A 13,179-nucleotide genomic window follows, 5' to 3' on the forward strand; every position below is an offset into this window, starting at 1 on the left:
CATTAATGCTCTCCTTCCCTGCGGTTTTGGTTTGAACTGACTTCCATGTCTTGGTAGATTTACAATTGGTGCCATTCTCTTTCATATTCAAGCGTTGATTAAACACTCATTGGGATTTGAAAAGTTGCTTTAAACTTATCCACAACTTTATCCCTGACCTCTGTGTTGACTTCATTTGGTCTCTGTGGCAGTGTTTGCTCGCCGAAGTTCTTTAACAAACCTCTGGTACCTGAGGAATCAATCTAGAATAGCTGGATTTAGCAGAGATCAAATTACACAGAGGTAAACGAATTAATCTTCATACATTGCAACACAAAAATTGTTGACAAAAGCGATGTTGTGGCCTTTAGCAATAATAGTTTTCTAAATAGTTGGCTATGAGGGTCTGAATTAAACACACAAGCTTTGCATTATTGATAGCTGCCCTATAAAATGAAAATGGAAGAAGTGCTCTGCTGCCACAGATAGAAACTTGACTAGATAAAAATTTAAAATGAAATAGAATTTAATCAGGATAACACAATCAACCCTTACAATAAATGCTGTTTAGTAACATGCGACAGCAACTACAATTATATGACCTAAACTGCTCAAGCTTAAGGAGGGAAAATCAGATTGTAGATATAAAAAAAATCATGGCAACGACTCCAACACAACAAATAATAATCATAAACCAATATCAGATGATAAGCAGCAAAGAATGAGCTCAGTCCCAAGTCTCACTGACCTGCACCGTGATATCATTTTATGACATCAGGACTTTACAGTTGCATCCCTGCTGTGTGTTTGGTACACATTTCAATTAAACATTCTCAAGTTTCCACAAAGACCTACAGCAAATGTATGATTGTTACTTTGATGTGTAGTAGTTACACAGAAATTTAAATTTTGTTTGCATTAAATATTTGATTTCATTGTATTTTAATGCAAGTCATAGTTGTAGTGAAAGTATCAGTGTTCCGAATATAATGTCGGGGCTTCATTTAGAACCCGTTCCTCTGCCGCCCTCTGGTGGTACGTTTGGTGAAAACAATACATTTTCAGAAAACATATGAAAGTGGATTTCCTGTAGTTTTCTTTGAAACGTCTGAGATGTTTGTTTACTGTGTATTGTTAAAAAAAAGAAGAAGAAAGAAAGAAAATAACTGCTGGAATTTAAAAACTGAAGATAAGCAATTCATTACAAATAAAATGCAGGACTCAGTGGATTTCTATAAGAATTGCAAGATGTGTCTAATTTAGTCTATTTTTCCCTCCAACACGTAAAGTACTAAAAAACTTTGGCTGTGTTTTATTTTTAATAAGCTGAAAAGAGGTAAGAAAATAATCACCTAATGTTTTATTTTTCAAAATTTTTAATATGTGTTATTAAATTTGATGTGCATTGTCTTTTCATTTTGTGCTTTCTAGGTTTAAAAATATAGATATAGATATAAAAATCTTTGGGAAATTTGAGAATTCAGTACCAGAAACAGTACTTATGTGTAATTTAAACAAACAAATAATGGGATCAAGATCTAAAAATAGGATATGGAGACCAGCGATAATAACATTTTGTTTTGTGTGCAGAGGAGTTACAATTTAATTTGTATACAATTAGTGTGGATAAAGGAATTCCCTTGGGAGGCCAAATGGAAACTAATATGGAAAATATGTCACAAAGGTGCTGATATAGAGTTTAAGATCAGTCTGGGGAAAGGTGGATTATGGAGATATTGTTTATCTTGTGTTGCAGGGAGTGACAGAGTGAAACAAGAGGAAACGATAGGAATTTACTTTTTTTCTTTATAAGTGATCCATGAACATTTGTGTGTTTTTTTTTATAAACTTATATCTTGATTTTTATTGCAGCTGTCTTTACCTTACCTTTATTAACTTTTCTGTAAAGCACATTGTACCTTGTATCGCCTAGACGTGAACTTGCATGCATTTTACACCAGGTGGGACACTAAAATCACTGTGAGCCTAGTTCCTTTCACCTTAAACAAGAGGCCCAATTCAAACATTGGAATATCAGCTTTATATAATTTTGAAGAAGGACTGGTTCAGATTGAGGTAAATATCTTCCAATACACATCAATGTATTACTCAGTCATACGTCTTTTGATGAACTCCACTTCTCTTCCTTTTATGGTAACAGAGAACATCATAAAATAAAAATAATAATGCGGTTTTCCCTCTGCTTTTTGCGCAGGCTTCGTCATTGCTGTGGAGTAGTGGTCTTTGGGAATACTTGCGATGTTTTCAGGCTGACACAATGCCCAGTCTGGCCCAAGTCTACCCAAACACCTCTGCACTTGTGTGGGCGGGGCGCCTTCAATAAGGCTGCAATCCTATTGGCTGGGGGGCGGGGCGGGTGATACGTACACAGACATTGAGGAATAGACGCAATATTGACTTTCCAGCCCATACCAGTCCACTCGTCTGCCACATTGAACGTGGCAAATTGACCTTGGTAATTGATACACTTGTGTTTGAAAACTTAGATCTAATAAATCTGAATGAGTGATCGTTGCCCTAAGAGAAACACTCACACATATATTCAACTGACCTGTAATTTTCAGTTCAGAACTAGTGACAATTCAGATAAAGAACAAAGGTTTGCAACTGCAAAATACATATTACACAAATAATATGAAACAACCACGCTTGGAATTCCGCTCTATTACACTACCTTGTAGCTTATCCTTGGTGACCTTTTGACTTCATTTCACTATCTTCTTGAGCACACAATATTTGTGAATCTGATTAACCTGAAATAAAGTTTGGTTGTCCAGTAGGGTTTTCTTTAAATTTGGTAATTTGTCTGGTCATTGAATAATCAGAGGGATCCCATAATGAAGATTTGCTGGTGAGGAGAAGTATTCAAACACTTTGAAACACTACAAATAAACCCTAATACAGCAAAGACCATAATCAATCATTCTGAGGAAATGTAGAAAAGGTTCCCAAAAGGTAACAGAACTGTCTTGCGCTGCGCCGTTGATTTTGCCCGTCATAATATGGCGGCCACATTGACGTGGGACCCGGACGTTCGTTTTGCGTCTGTTTTGGTAGATCTACGCAGCGTGAAATAAAGCGGGGGTGAATACGACTGAAGCTCGCGCACGCTGTAACGGGACGATTTCAGGAAAGAGCAGGGAACTTTGTATGGATATGAGGGTTTTTTCCTTGTGGATAAACAGAGCTGCTAAAGGAGGACAAGGTTTTGCAAACAGGAGAGGCTTTTAAAGATATGTTCTAGCTTAATTTATCATGAGTGGACATAGAGTTTGACTTGCCAAACAAATCAAAATGCGAAGCGTTCTCTGAGGAGGAGCTCAACGAAGACCGCCAATGTTCACCTTTTTCTAGGCACTTTACAACAAGTTGTTCAAATATTTTTTTCGCTACTTGTTTCAGTAAAAACAACACGGCGACAGCATGGCAGAGCACGAAAGCTTGGAGTTTGGGAAGGCAGACTTTGTGCTTTTAGACAACGTGTCGATGGAGGAATTCATGGCCAACTTAAAACTCAGGTAAGCGGTCACTCACCTTTAGAACCCCGCTGTGGCGACTAATAAGGACTTGCACTTAGAAAATGTAAGCATTTAATCAATTTTTTGGCCTGATGTGGATTATAGGTGGGGTTAAACGGTGCATCAACAGGTGCTAATAGTTGACGTGTATGCAGCTCTTAGAAACAGTAACTATTGTCATTGTTTTACAATCCTTTTTTTTTTTGTTTTTGTTTGATCTTAATTGTATTCAGTGTATAGTTTTGGAGCCACGGCTCGCGTTTCCTTTAGTTTTCAAACCGAACAGGTGACTCCTTTTTGAAAAATGTGCGACTCCACCCAGTCTATTCAGGCTCTCTCCGTCAGCCGGTTTGTGAAAGCATGATGTCAGGCATGCGAAGATGTAACATTACGCTGTTCAGGTGGGGCAGCGGCTCCTACAGCTCACCTCTGCCATCTGTGATGAAAGTGCAAACTGATCCCCAGTGTCGGTTAGAGCTTTTAGTGTCTAATTCAGCAGCTCTGGACCGTAAACCGAGAGGATATTTCTGTTTCTCGTTGTACGAATTGAAGTTCACTAATTTACCCGAACAGCTACTCTCACTGACATATTTTGACATTTTTGTCACCGTGCAGTTTCACTACAGTGTTCCTTTAGTGCTGTGTTTGTAACTGCGGTCATTTATTGATGTCCTCTTACCATTCTACCAGCACATTAAGGATTTGGTATTAAGTTTTTTTTTTTATTATTATTATTTTGTCTAGCCCTTTAAACTGCAATGTCAAGAACGCACATTGTTACTGAACAGGTTTGTCTTGGACAAAAGGAGTAGAAACATTTCTTCAACAGTTTGAAAATATTTTCATTCATTCAAAGATGACAGTTTCTGCATTGTGCGCTACAGCAAAACTCCATCTCTTCCTTCTCCCACACCCACTCAGGCTTCATTTCGAAAGAAAATAAGTCTCTTACTGCATGAAGTGTCTAAAGTATGTCCCAGAAAAACACAGTGCAGATCTTTCGTTCAGTCTCAAGTAGAGAGAGCGTTAAGTAACAGGATGAGCTGAGTTTCTCTGGTGTTCACCGACGACATTGTTTCATTCAGAAATGTAAGCTCTACTCAACGCTATATATTACATTTATGATGTGAAAACATGTTTTTGCTTCTATATCAGCATGCACAGTGCTTTCATTTTGTTTGATTCCAGCAAACTTTGGTATACTATTTTGGAATTATGCTTGATAGGCCATCACAAGTTTCAGTTATTAAATAAAATCTGAAAAATGTGGCATATGTTTTTTTTATTTTTTTTATTCAGTCCCCATTGTTCAATAATATGAAGAACTTCATTCCACTTCAATTACAGCTGCGAGTCTTTTGAAGTTTGTGGCTGCTAGGTTTGAACACCTACAGACTGAAACATTTGTCCAGTCTGTGCAAAATGGTGAATGGCCTGCGTTTGTTTCCAGCTTTATCAAGTCTGAGGACTCCAAAGCTCTTTGCACTACATCATTATTTATTTATTTTTTACCTGTTATAAACCCTCCTACTGATGGTGATAAATTACAATGTAGCTGCCCTGGAGCAGACTGACGGAGGCGAAGCTTGGAGATAGAATTTGGACTTTGTTTCCTCATATTTTCGACTTTAATCTTATAAAAGGTTAGAAACTAATAAAACTTCTTCATTGTTTTTTTTTCTTCCAAGGTACACTAATACTTCCACATTAAGCCATCATAAAAGCAACACTGCTCCAAAAAAAAAAGTTCAAATTATATCATAGGCATTTTTATTTCATGAGGTAAATTAAGTAGAGCAAATGTTGTTCTTAACACCATACAATAGTGGCATAAAGTCATATTTTAGAATATGTATATATTTTATTGATCTGCTCATGGGATGAAGATTAAAAAAAGATAGTCAGACTAGAAAATTAATTATTTTTCTTGGGTTTGCAAATGTCATCAGATGTCTGACGTTCTTTAATGCTTGGGTGCTGGAGCATCGATTTGCTATAACGTCGCCAGAAAAGTCCAGCACACTTAGCACCCCTTCCTTATCATTTTAATACAGCTTGCATGTTTACTTTAAGCCTTGGCTTGTAAGCAGTCTGTTCCCTGATGGGACGATCGAGTGAAAAGCATTTAGGAGCTTTAGTAGAAAACTTACAACAAATCGAATGCAGGTGGATTAAGATATCTTTGGAATGTTATTCTCAGCAGTTGTGATATTGTCTGTTTTGACTTCTTATATGAAACATCCCACTTTCAGTCCAGAAAAGATTAGCAGCAGAACTAAATAACATAGTCTTTTCCACGGCGCTCCATGGTGACGACTATTGTTAGAACATGGCCTGCAGGTGACTCATCTGTTATAGACTCTGTAGGGACCAGTTGTCGCGTTAACTACCAGACACCTGGCTGTCATGGGAGGTAAAGCATGCAGTTGTTAATTGATATTTTTTCACTTTAATTGTTTCAGTAAATTATTATTCTCTTTATTGTTTTCTCTCTCAAGTGCCCTTGGGTCTTTTGAAAGGTGCTTATAAGTTAAAAGTGTAATTAAACTGACATTTAGAGACTGAACAAGTATGACTGATTTTAAAAGTATGTAAAGAATAAGACGGCACAGCTCAGGTTTGCAAAGTTGCATCTGAATAAATCACAGTCGTTCTGGAACAACGTCCTCGGTCCACATGGATTCAAAGTCGAGATGCTGGCCCATAATGGACAGTGTAATGTTTGGAGTGAACAAATTGCAGCTCGCAGGAGTGATGAACTGGGCACCTAGCATTGTGAGTCTAGTGTGAACTTTTAGGTATGAAGCTTTGTAGTGTGAAGATGAATTGCTCCTGATTAGCAGTCTCAAGCAGAAAAATATTCACCGAGTTGTGTTGAGATGTTTCAGTCGGTGAATGTTTTCTCTTTTAACTAATTTCAAGCAGTGAAACTCTAGATGCCTCCGGTAAAGAGTGCTGGTATAAAAGCGAAGGGGTTTTTCTGGAGGACACAGCCGCTCTGGTTACCAGTGTTTTTACAGCCATGCTTTTTAAATTAGATCAGCGTCTGTGGTGTGAACAGTAGCTTTAGCAGTCGGGCTGTGAGACCTGAGAGCTACCAGATGGCACCAGGCATCATTTTTCCAACTATGTCCCATTTTCTGTCTGTTTGTTTTCCCTCCAGCCAGACTGTGCAGTCCGGAGGTGGCGTGTGCAGATTGTTATTTGTAGAGGGTGTGACCGGCCAGGAGCGCTTCCTTTTTGCTCTCTCCCACCTTCCCCCTTAGTCTCAGAGTGTGTGCATTCTCGCAGGGAAATGTAAGTGTGTTTGTTGGAGTGGGAGTGGACCACTTAAGGGATGGATCGAGAGGGCATCTAATGTTCTCTGTTTGATTCGCTGCAGTTTTCCAAAATAACTTGGTCTGGAGCACATCTGCCCTGTGTATTTTGGCTTCAAAGGACCTGCTGCTGTACAGCCAACTTCGGCTCTCTCTACCAAGTAGTTTATTTAAAACATATCTCCTACACTTGTAAGACTCTCTTTGAAGTTGGCAATCCCTCATATTGGGACATTTTTTTCCCCTTCATTATGGGGGATTTCTACTGTTAAAGTCCTGGCATGTCGGGTAATCACATTCCCTTGTGGCAACAATTAAGCCCTGATATGGAAAAAACGGCTCATGGTGAGACATCGTTGTTTAAGCTGACATTTGGTTTGTTTGACTTGAAGTTGACCTCTGCAGCCTGCTCTGCTCTCCTCAAAATAGAGCCCAATCAGATGCCCAGTCCATTTGTAGAGATGCCAAGATAGAAGTTCACATTCTTGTGGTGTCTTGGGAAGTTTCAGTTGATACAGTGCCTTGCAAAAGTATTCACATAATTCTTTCTGTTTTCACATTTTGTCCTGATATAACCACAAATGTTTCCAAATTATTTTTATTTAACATGATGAACCAACAAAAAAGTAGCACATATAAGCAAATTTTTCAAAATTATAACGTCAAATGCATGTGCACTCAGCCTTTTTTATGTTGAGACCCCTGAATAAAATTTAATGCTACCTGTTGCCTGCATAGGTCATAAAATGTGTAAGAAGGTGCTTTGGTCAGGTGAGGCTAAAATTGAGCTTTTTTGGAAAATGCTGTTTGTTGGAAAACTGACTCTGCATGTTACCCTGAAGACATGGTGAAACACTGTAGCAGCACCATCATGTTAGGGTGTTGCTATTCTTCAGCAGAGACAAGAAAGCTGGTTTTTGGCAAGTTAGATGGAGCTAAATAGTCCCAGAAGAAAACCCGTCGGGGTGCACGATATTCACCTTCCAGCAGGAAAAAAGCCTCTAAACATCGACCCAGAGAGTTGCAGTGGAATGCTTTAAATCAAAGCAAATCATGTGCTAGAACAGCTCTGTCAATATTAAGGTGCTAAATCCAGTTGAGACTAAAACTGATGTCCATAGCCGCTGAAATTGAGCTATTTTATAAAGAAGAAACGGGCAGAAATGTCAGTCTGTACATTGTGCAAAGCTCATCGAAACGTACTCTAATAGGCTTGCAGCTAAACTTGCAACAAAAGCTAGTTCAACAAAGTATGCACAACACACTTCAGATTTTTGTCATAACTTGGAAAACCATAATTTTGTATCATTTTGCTCCCAGTGCACAATTCATCACTGTGAAGTGGGAGCTTCACAATTCATAAAAAACTAAATAAAAAGGCTTGAAGTTTGTGGTTGTAATTCGACAGAACATAAATAGGTTCATAGTGTATGAATAGTTTTGCAAGACGCTATAAAACTTGGCATCCAACTATAAATGTTTACGCCAAAGACCGTGGTTTTATGCTAAGAGTGACAGGGAAAAAAAGGCAACCCAAGACAGGCACACACACCTACCTGCTTAATGTTTCATAACATTTTTAGGTTAATACAGATAAAATAACTACCAAAACAACCTTTATGATACTGAGCAATTTCCTACTGATTGGGGGTAGTATAGTCTCCAGTGTTTCCCCCAGAAAACTTGCTAAGCCTGGTGGTGGGGGCGTCGAGGCGGTCCACCAGCGGTTCACCGTGTTTTGTATTAAAAGATGTTAAGTTGACAGGAAATGTAAAAGTATTACTGTGTAATTATATGTTACGGGAAAAGATCTCCAATGAAATGCTATTTAAATTCACAATTAGTCTAAAAACAAAAAATTTGCACTTCTGTTTAATCCAAAGTAAGTCAGCGGCTCCATCAGGCCCCCAAGAGCTTCCAGGGCCCCATAAATGCTAATATTTTAAAACAGACCACAGATACATATATGTAACGTTTGTTTATTGAGATGATCAATCCTGTTAAAGTTTATTCACTTGTTTAGGCATACATAAATTAAATGACTAAATTGTTTAACATTTAAATGCAAGATTTTAAGGAACTGACAAGTTTACTTTGTAAAACTTCAAAGAACAATATTCATAGTTAGATTGTTTTGTTACCATAGCAACAATCTGATGCTGTGAGTTTAAACTTTGAATTTACAAATATAAATTAGTAAACTGCGATGATAGCTTATTGCTTTTTAGGGTGGCAAATTAAACTACTCCCTTCTCCCATATTTTACTAAATCAAACACAGAAGCTGTTAGAGTTGCTGATATTTTTTAGCAACAAAAGGGGCCCCTAAGTCAAAGTCTGCTCCAGGCCTCATACAGCCTTGGACCGGCTCTGCATGATAAACAGCCGCTTGCAGCCTGGCTTAAAAAAAAGTTTATTTTTTTTTTTATTTTATTTTCCTAGAAACGTAAACAAGCAACGCTTAGCCTGGCGGCGGGGCTAGTAAAGCATGGCGGGCCCAGGCTTATAATACACTGGGGGAAACCCTGGTCTGTGAGAAACAAAATTCAAACTAAACCTCTTTGTACAATTTAAAACTTTGGAAAATAACCTTTACCACCTGCTAAATTTGGAAAAAAGACCAAAACAAGAAAGTGATTAAATAAAACTTGAAAGAATAACAGCATTAAGTAAATGTTCTCAGCGTCCTGGAGATCTGACATTATGCCCGACATCTGAAATGTCTTTATAAGGCAGCATTGTTTAGTCTGATTCCTGCAGCCCAGTGGAAAAATAAAACTGCTGCATGTTTTCCTTAAATTAATATGGTAGGACTTTTCTTTTTCCAAAGTAGCAGCCTTTCCAAAATTTGAGATTCTAATATGTTTGGTATGTTTTTCACTCGTGCTAAAAACGTTAAAAGAAGCAAAACTGCAAAGCTTTGTTTTGATCTCAGTAATAAGGATCCCAATGGGTAGAAATTAGTGTTCCTAAATTGCACTGATGTGGTTTCAGCTCTGCTTGTTAAATTATTTTCAACCTGAGGCAATACATTCTTTGCTCTATAAACTTTGGATGGTGTTTATGTTATTTCCACCCCCAGTGGGCGACTCTAAAAGCTGTTGCCTTCAGGTTTTTAATGTAGCTACTGAAGGACTCTGAGTGATTTGACCCTTGTACTCATCTACAAGGAGTTAAGAGACTTTGACCAGGATGCCTTGGCTAATACGGAGCAGAGCAGGAAAGCTGGCATTTCCATTCCCTTCATTGTTTCCTGCAGCCTCTCTCCGACTTGTCTATAATTGTTTTGTACAGTTTGGCACAACAGTGCGTTTTAGCACTAGCATTGATTTTACTTCTCATATAATTTGAATAAATCACAGTTCTGACTTAACCAAATTAATGTTTGCTCTCTGTTTCTAGTAGCTCCTTGATTTAACTTTAAAATGAACCAACAAATTGCTTTCATGTGGGTGTTAAAAAAGCAGGAATTCTCTTCTTTACCCTGCAGGGAAACTATAAGTGTAGTGCATAATGAGACTGTGCTGCCTCTTTATCTCGCAAAGTAAACAAAGGGTTCGAGGCAGACTTGTAAAATAAGGATTGTCCTGGAGATTGGGTTAAAGGTCTCCTTCTTCTTTGACGGATACAGATCAATAAATGAGCCGTTGTTCCGGTTTAGAACCCTTTTTTATATTACAAGTGTTGACATCTTGTAAGATATTGAGCTAGCTCTTTTTTTTTCTGAGTTTCTCTTTATGCATTTGTTATCCCATGCACAATACACCAAAGTGCTTGCTCCCTGCAACACATACGCAGCAGATGCCTCTAAGAATATTTATTCCCAACCTGCTTATTACGGTTCTTTTTCTTCGCAGTGGTCACTGACTGGAGGAGAATATTTATAGACGATTTCTAAGATAGAGACTGTTCTCTCAGTTACTCTGTATTCTGTTCAAAATCCGCAGCAATAAAGTACGAGGTCTAATTACTGTCATAAACATGAAGATAGTGGATCTAGAGTTGATTCTGAGTGGTTGGTAACTTCTGTGAAAGTAACCTCTTGGTTCCAGGAGCGTATGACCTCTTTTAGATTTACCAACATAATCTTTTACTGCTTCCCCCAGTGTCTCTCACTGCTAGTGGTCTCACTGCTAACACTGAAGGATGAGAGGCTCTCCTGAAGCTGGCTAGATTCATAGAAGGCTCTCTGAGAAATGCTTGCTCCCCTGCAATCCAGCACTGAAAAGTCCAGTCTCACCACAGGAATTTACATACAACCCAACCAGCTGTAATCTGAAACACATTACCATTGCTGCATAAACAGGGCTGAGCCTGTGTAGCTTATTTTCCCCCTCTGAAATGGGTTCACCAGCCCTCAGAGACGTCTCATTTGTGGACTGAAGGAGTTGGCAGACGGGGTCAGGAGGAGGCCTTTAATACAGGCTTTCAAAACCCATTTGTAGTCTTCTTTTGTCACCTCTGTGTCATAGTTTCTTGACTACTGCTTGTTTTCTTTTTTTTTATATATATATAAATCCTTTTAATCCATATATTTAATTTGTGACCAGGAACGTTTTAGCTTACTAAGATAACATGTAAAATTGTGGGGAGGGAATCCATTTTATTGTTCGATTCTTTCAAAAGTTAATCCTCTTTAAAAAACCAGGATGGTATAAAAATTATTATGTTTGTCTCAATCTGTTGCTGTCATTGGTTGACCGTACAGGATGCTTGTTGACCTTAATTAAAGGTTGTGGAAGAGTCCAAAGATGCTGCATGGACTTTTGCTTAAGCCACTCTTCTGAAAAAAGTTGGTTCGGTTCAATAAAGAACTTTATGGTGTTTTCTTTTTCTTTTACTTACACTCATCATGGGCACAAATGCCGTATTCATTCTGGGCTTTTAATTATTATTTCCATCCATTTTTTGAGTGTCGGAGGATTTAGGGCTTCAGAATATATTAAGTCCCAACCCTCATTACATTATTGCTGGCCTGCAGTGTTTGGTAGGCTTTTATATTTCAATTTCCATGCATTATAGTTTTAAATATCTAGTTCTTTGTCAATCCACCCACTTGGTGCAATGTAGCAGTAACACTAGAACCAAAACAAACTCTCAGCATAATCCAGCCATCATTATATCTAACATTGTAGATCTGAAAACCTCCTCTTGACTCCTCCAAACATTCTATTTATATCTGTGGGCACACAGCTCCAGCACTGTCTCAGCTAACCGTAAAAGGTATGAAGCTAGCCCATGTGAGTACAAAAGGAAGGGGTCTTTTTAAAAACAACAAAACAAAAAAAACAGGTGTTTGTCAGTAGATTCTCGATTCTTACAAATTCATAAGACGTTTGTTACATACCAAAACCATAAAAGGTTTAAGCACATAATTAAAACAAAAGATTATTGACCTTCATGGTCATGATGAATGTACGCAAACTTCTGACTGGCACTGCGTGTGTGTGTCTAACCTGAATTCATGATCTATTTAAACTATTACTTGTTTTGCATTTATCAACAAAGCTGTGGCATGACAGGTTTGGAGAACTTTGAATAACCCACAGCAGCTCTCTGGTGTTCATATTTAGAATTTAAATTTAGCAGTCTCTCTATAGATGTTTTTCTAAAATATATTTATATTTTTTCTTTTTTAACTTTGTCAATTCATTTACAAGAGCAATTCAAATACAAGACAGCCCTATCTAAAATAAAAATCATTGTTTTGCGCTTAACTGATACTGATTTTCCAACATAGAAAATGGAGAAATAAATGGTGCATGCTCTGTAATATAAGTGGTAGCTATGATTATTCTCATTTCTGCTTTAAATCTTACACCCCTAAACCCTGAGCTCTAACAATGTGCATGTAAAGAACTGTTGTTGGTGACTGCATATTTTTAGTTTCATACAGCAATTAAGATAATCCAATTTCTTAGTTTTTATGCTTAATTGCATAATATCAGCTTTTAAAAATGCAAGTTTAACTTTTAGGGCACCTTCTAAAAGACTACCTTATTTTAGAAGGTCTCAAAAGGAATGGGGGCAGAGTTCAAAGAAGATTGTTTTACTCTTAATGTAATGTTCAAAGATCTCCTTACTCTTTGAGAAGGATGGTGGAGTTTATTGCTCACATGGAGGTAGTGCAAATCTATCCTGTAGGGTTTTAATCTTCTCTAATAAATACAATTCCAATTCAAACCGCCTTATTTAATCATGCATTCCTTAGAAATAAAGTCCATCACCAAGAATCCCCTGATGGGGATTTAAATCTGTCAGGCCTCGCATGTAAACTGTCTGGCTCATGATTTAACAAGTGGCCTCATCCTCTTCCTGCAACAGTACACCACGATTAAACCACCC

General features: G+C 37.9%; 1 protein-coding gene across 1 annotated transcript in view; it reads left to right on the forward strand.

Annotated features, from left to right (window-relative positions):
- The first annotated feature begins 3,086 nt into the window (after window positions 1-3,086).
- Window positions 3,087-13,179, forward strand: part of myo1d (myosin 1D) — an 86,645-nt gene continuing 76,552 nt past the window's right edge. The window contains exon 1 of the mRNA XM_088001099.1: window positions 3,087-3,518. Within this exon, the coding sequence (XP_087857225.1) occupies window positions 3,424-3,518 (95 nt within the window). The 5' untranslated portion in view covers window positions 3,087-3,423. The remainder of the gene's footprint in view (window positions 3,519-13,179) is intronic.

Source organism: Poecilia mexicana, unplaced genomic scaffold (genome assembly GCF_051168715.1).
Source record: "Poecilia mexicana isolate PSO_F unplaced genomic scaffold, ASM5116871v1 scaffold_19, whole genome shotgun sequence".
Classification (NCBI taxonomy): domain Eukaryota; kingdom Metazoa; phylum Chordata; class Actinopteri; order Cyprinodontiformes; family Poeciliidae; genus Poecilia; species Poecilia mexicana.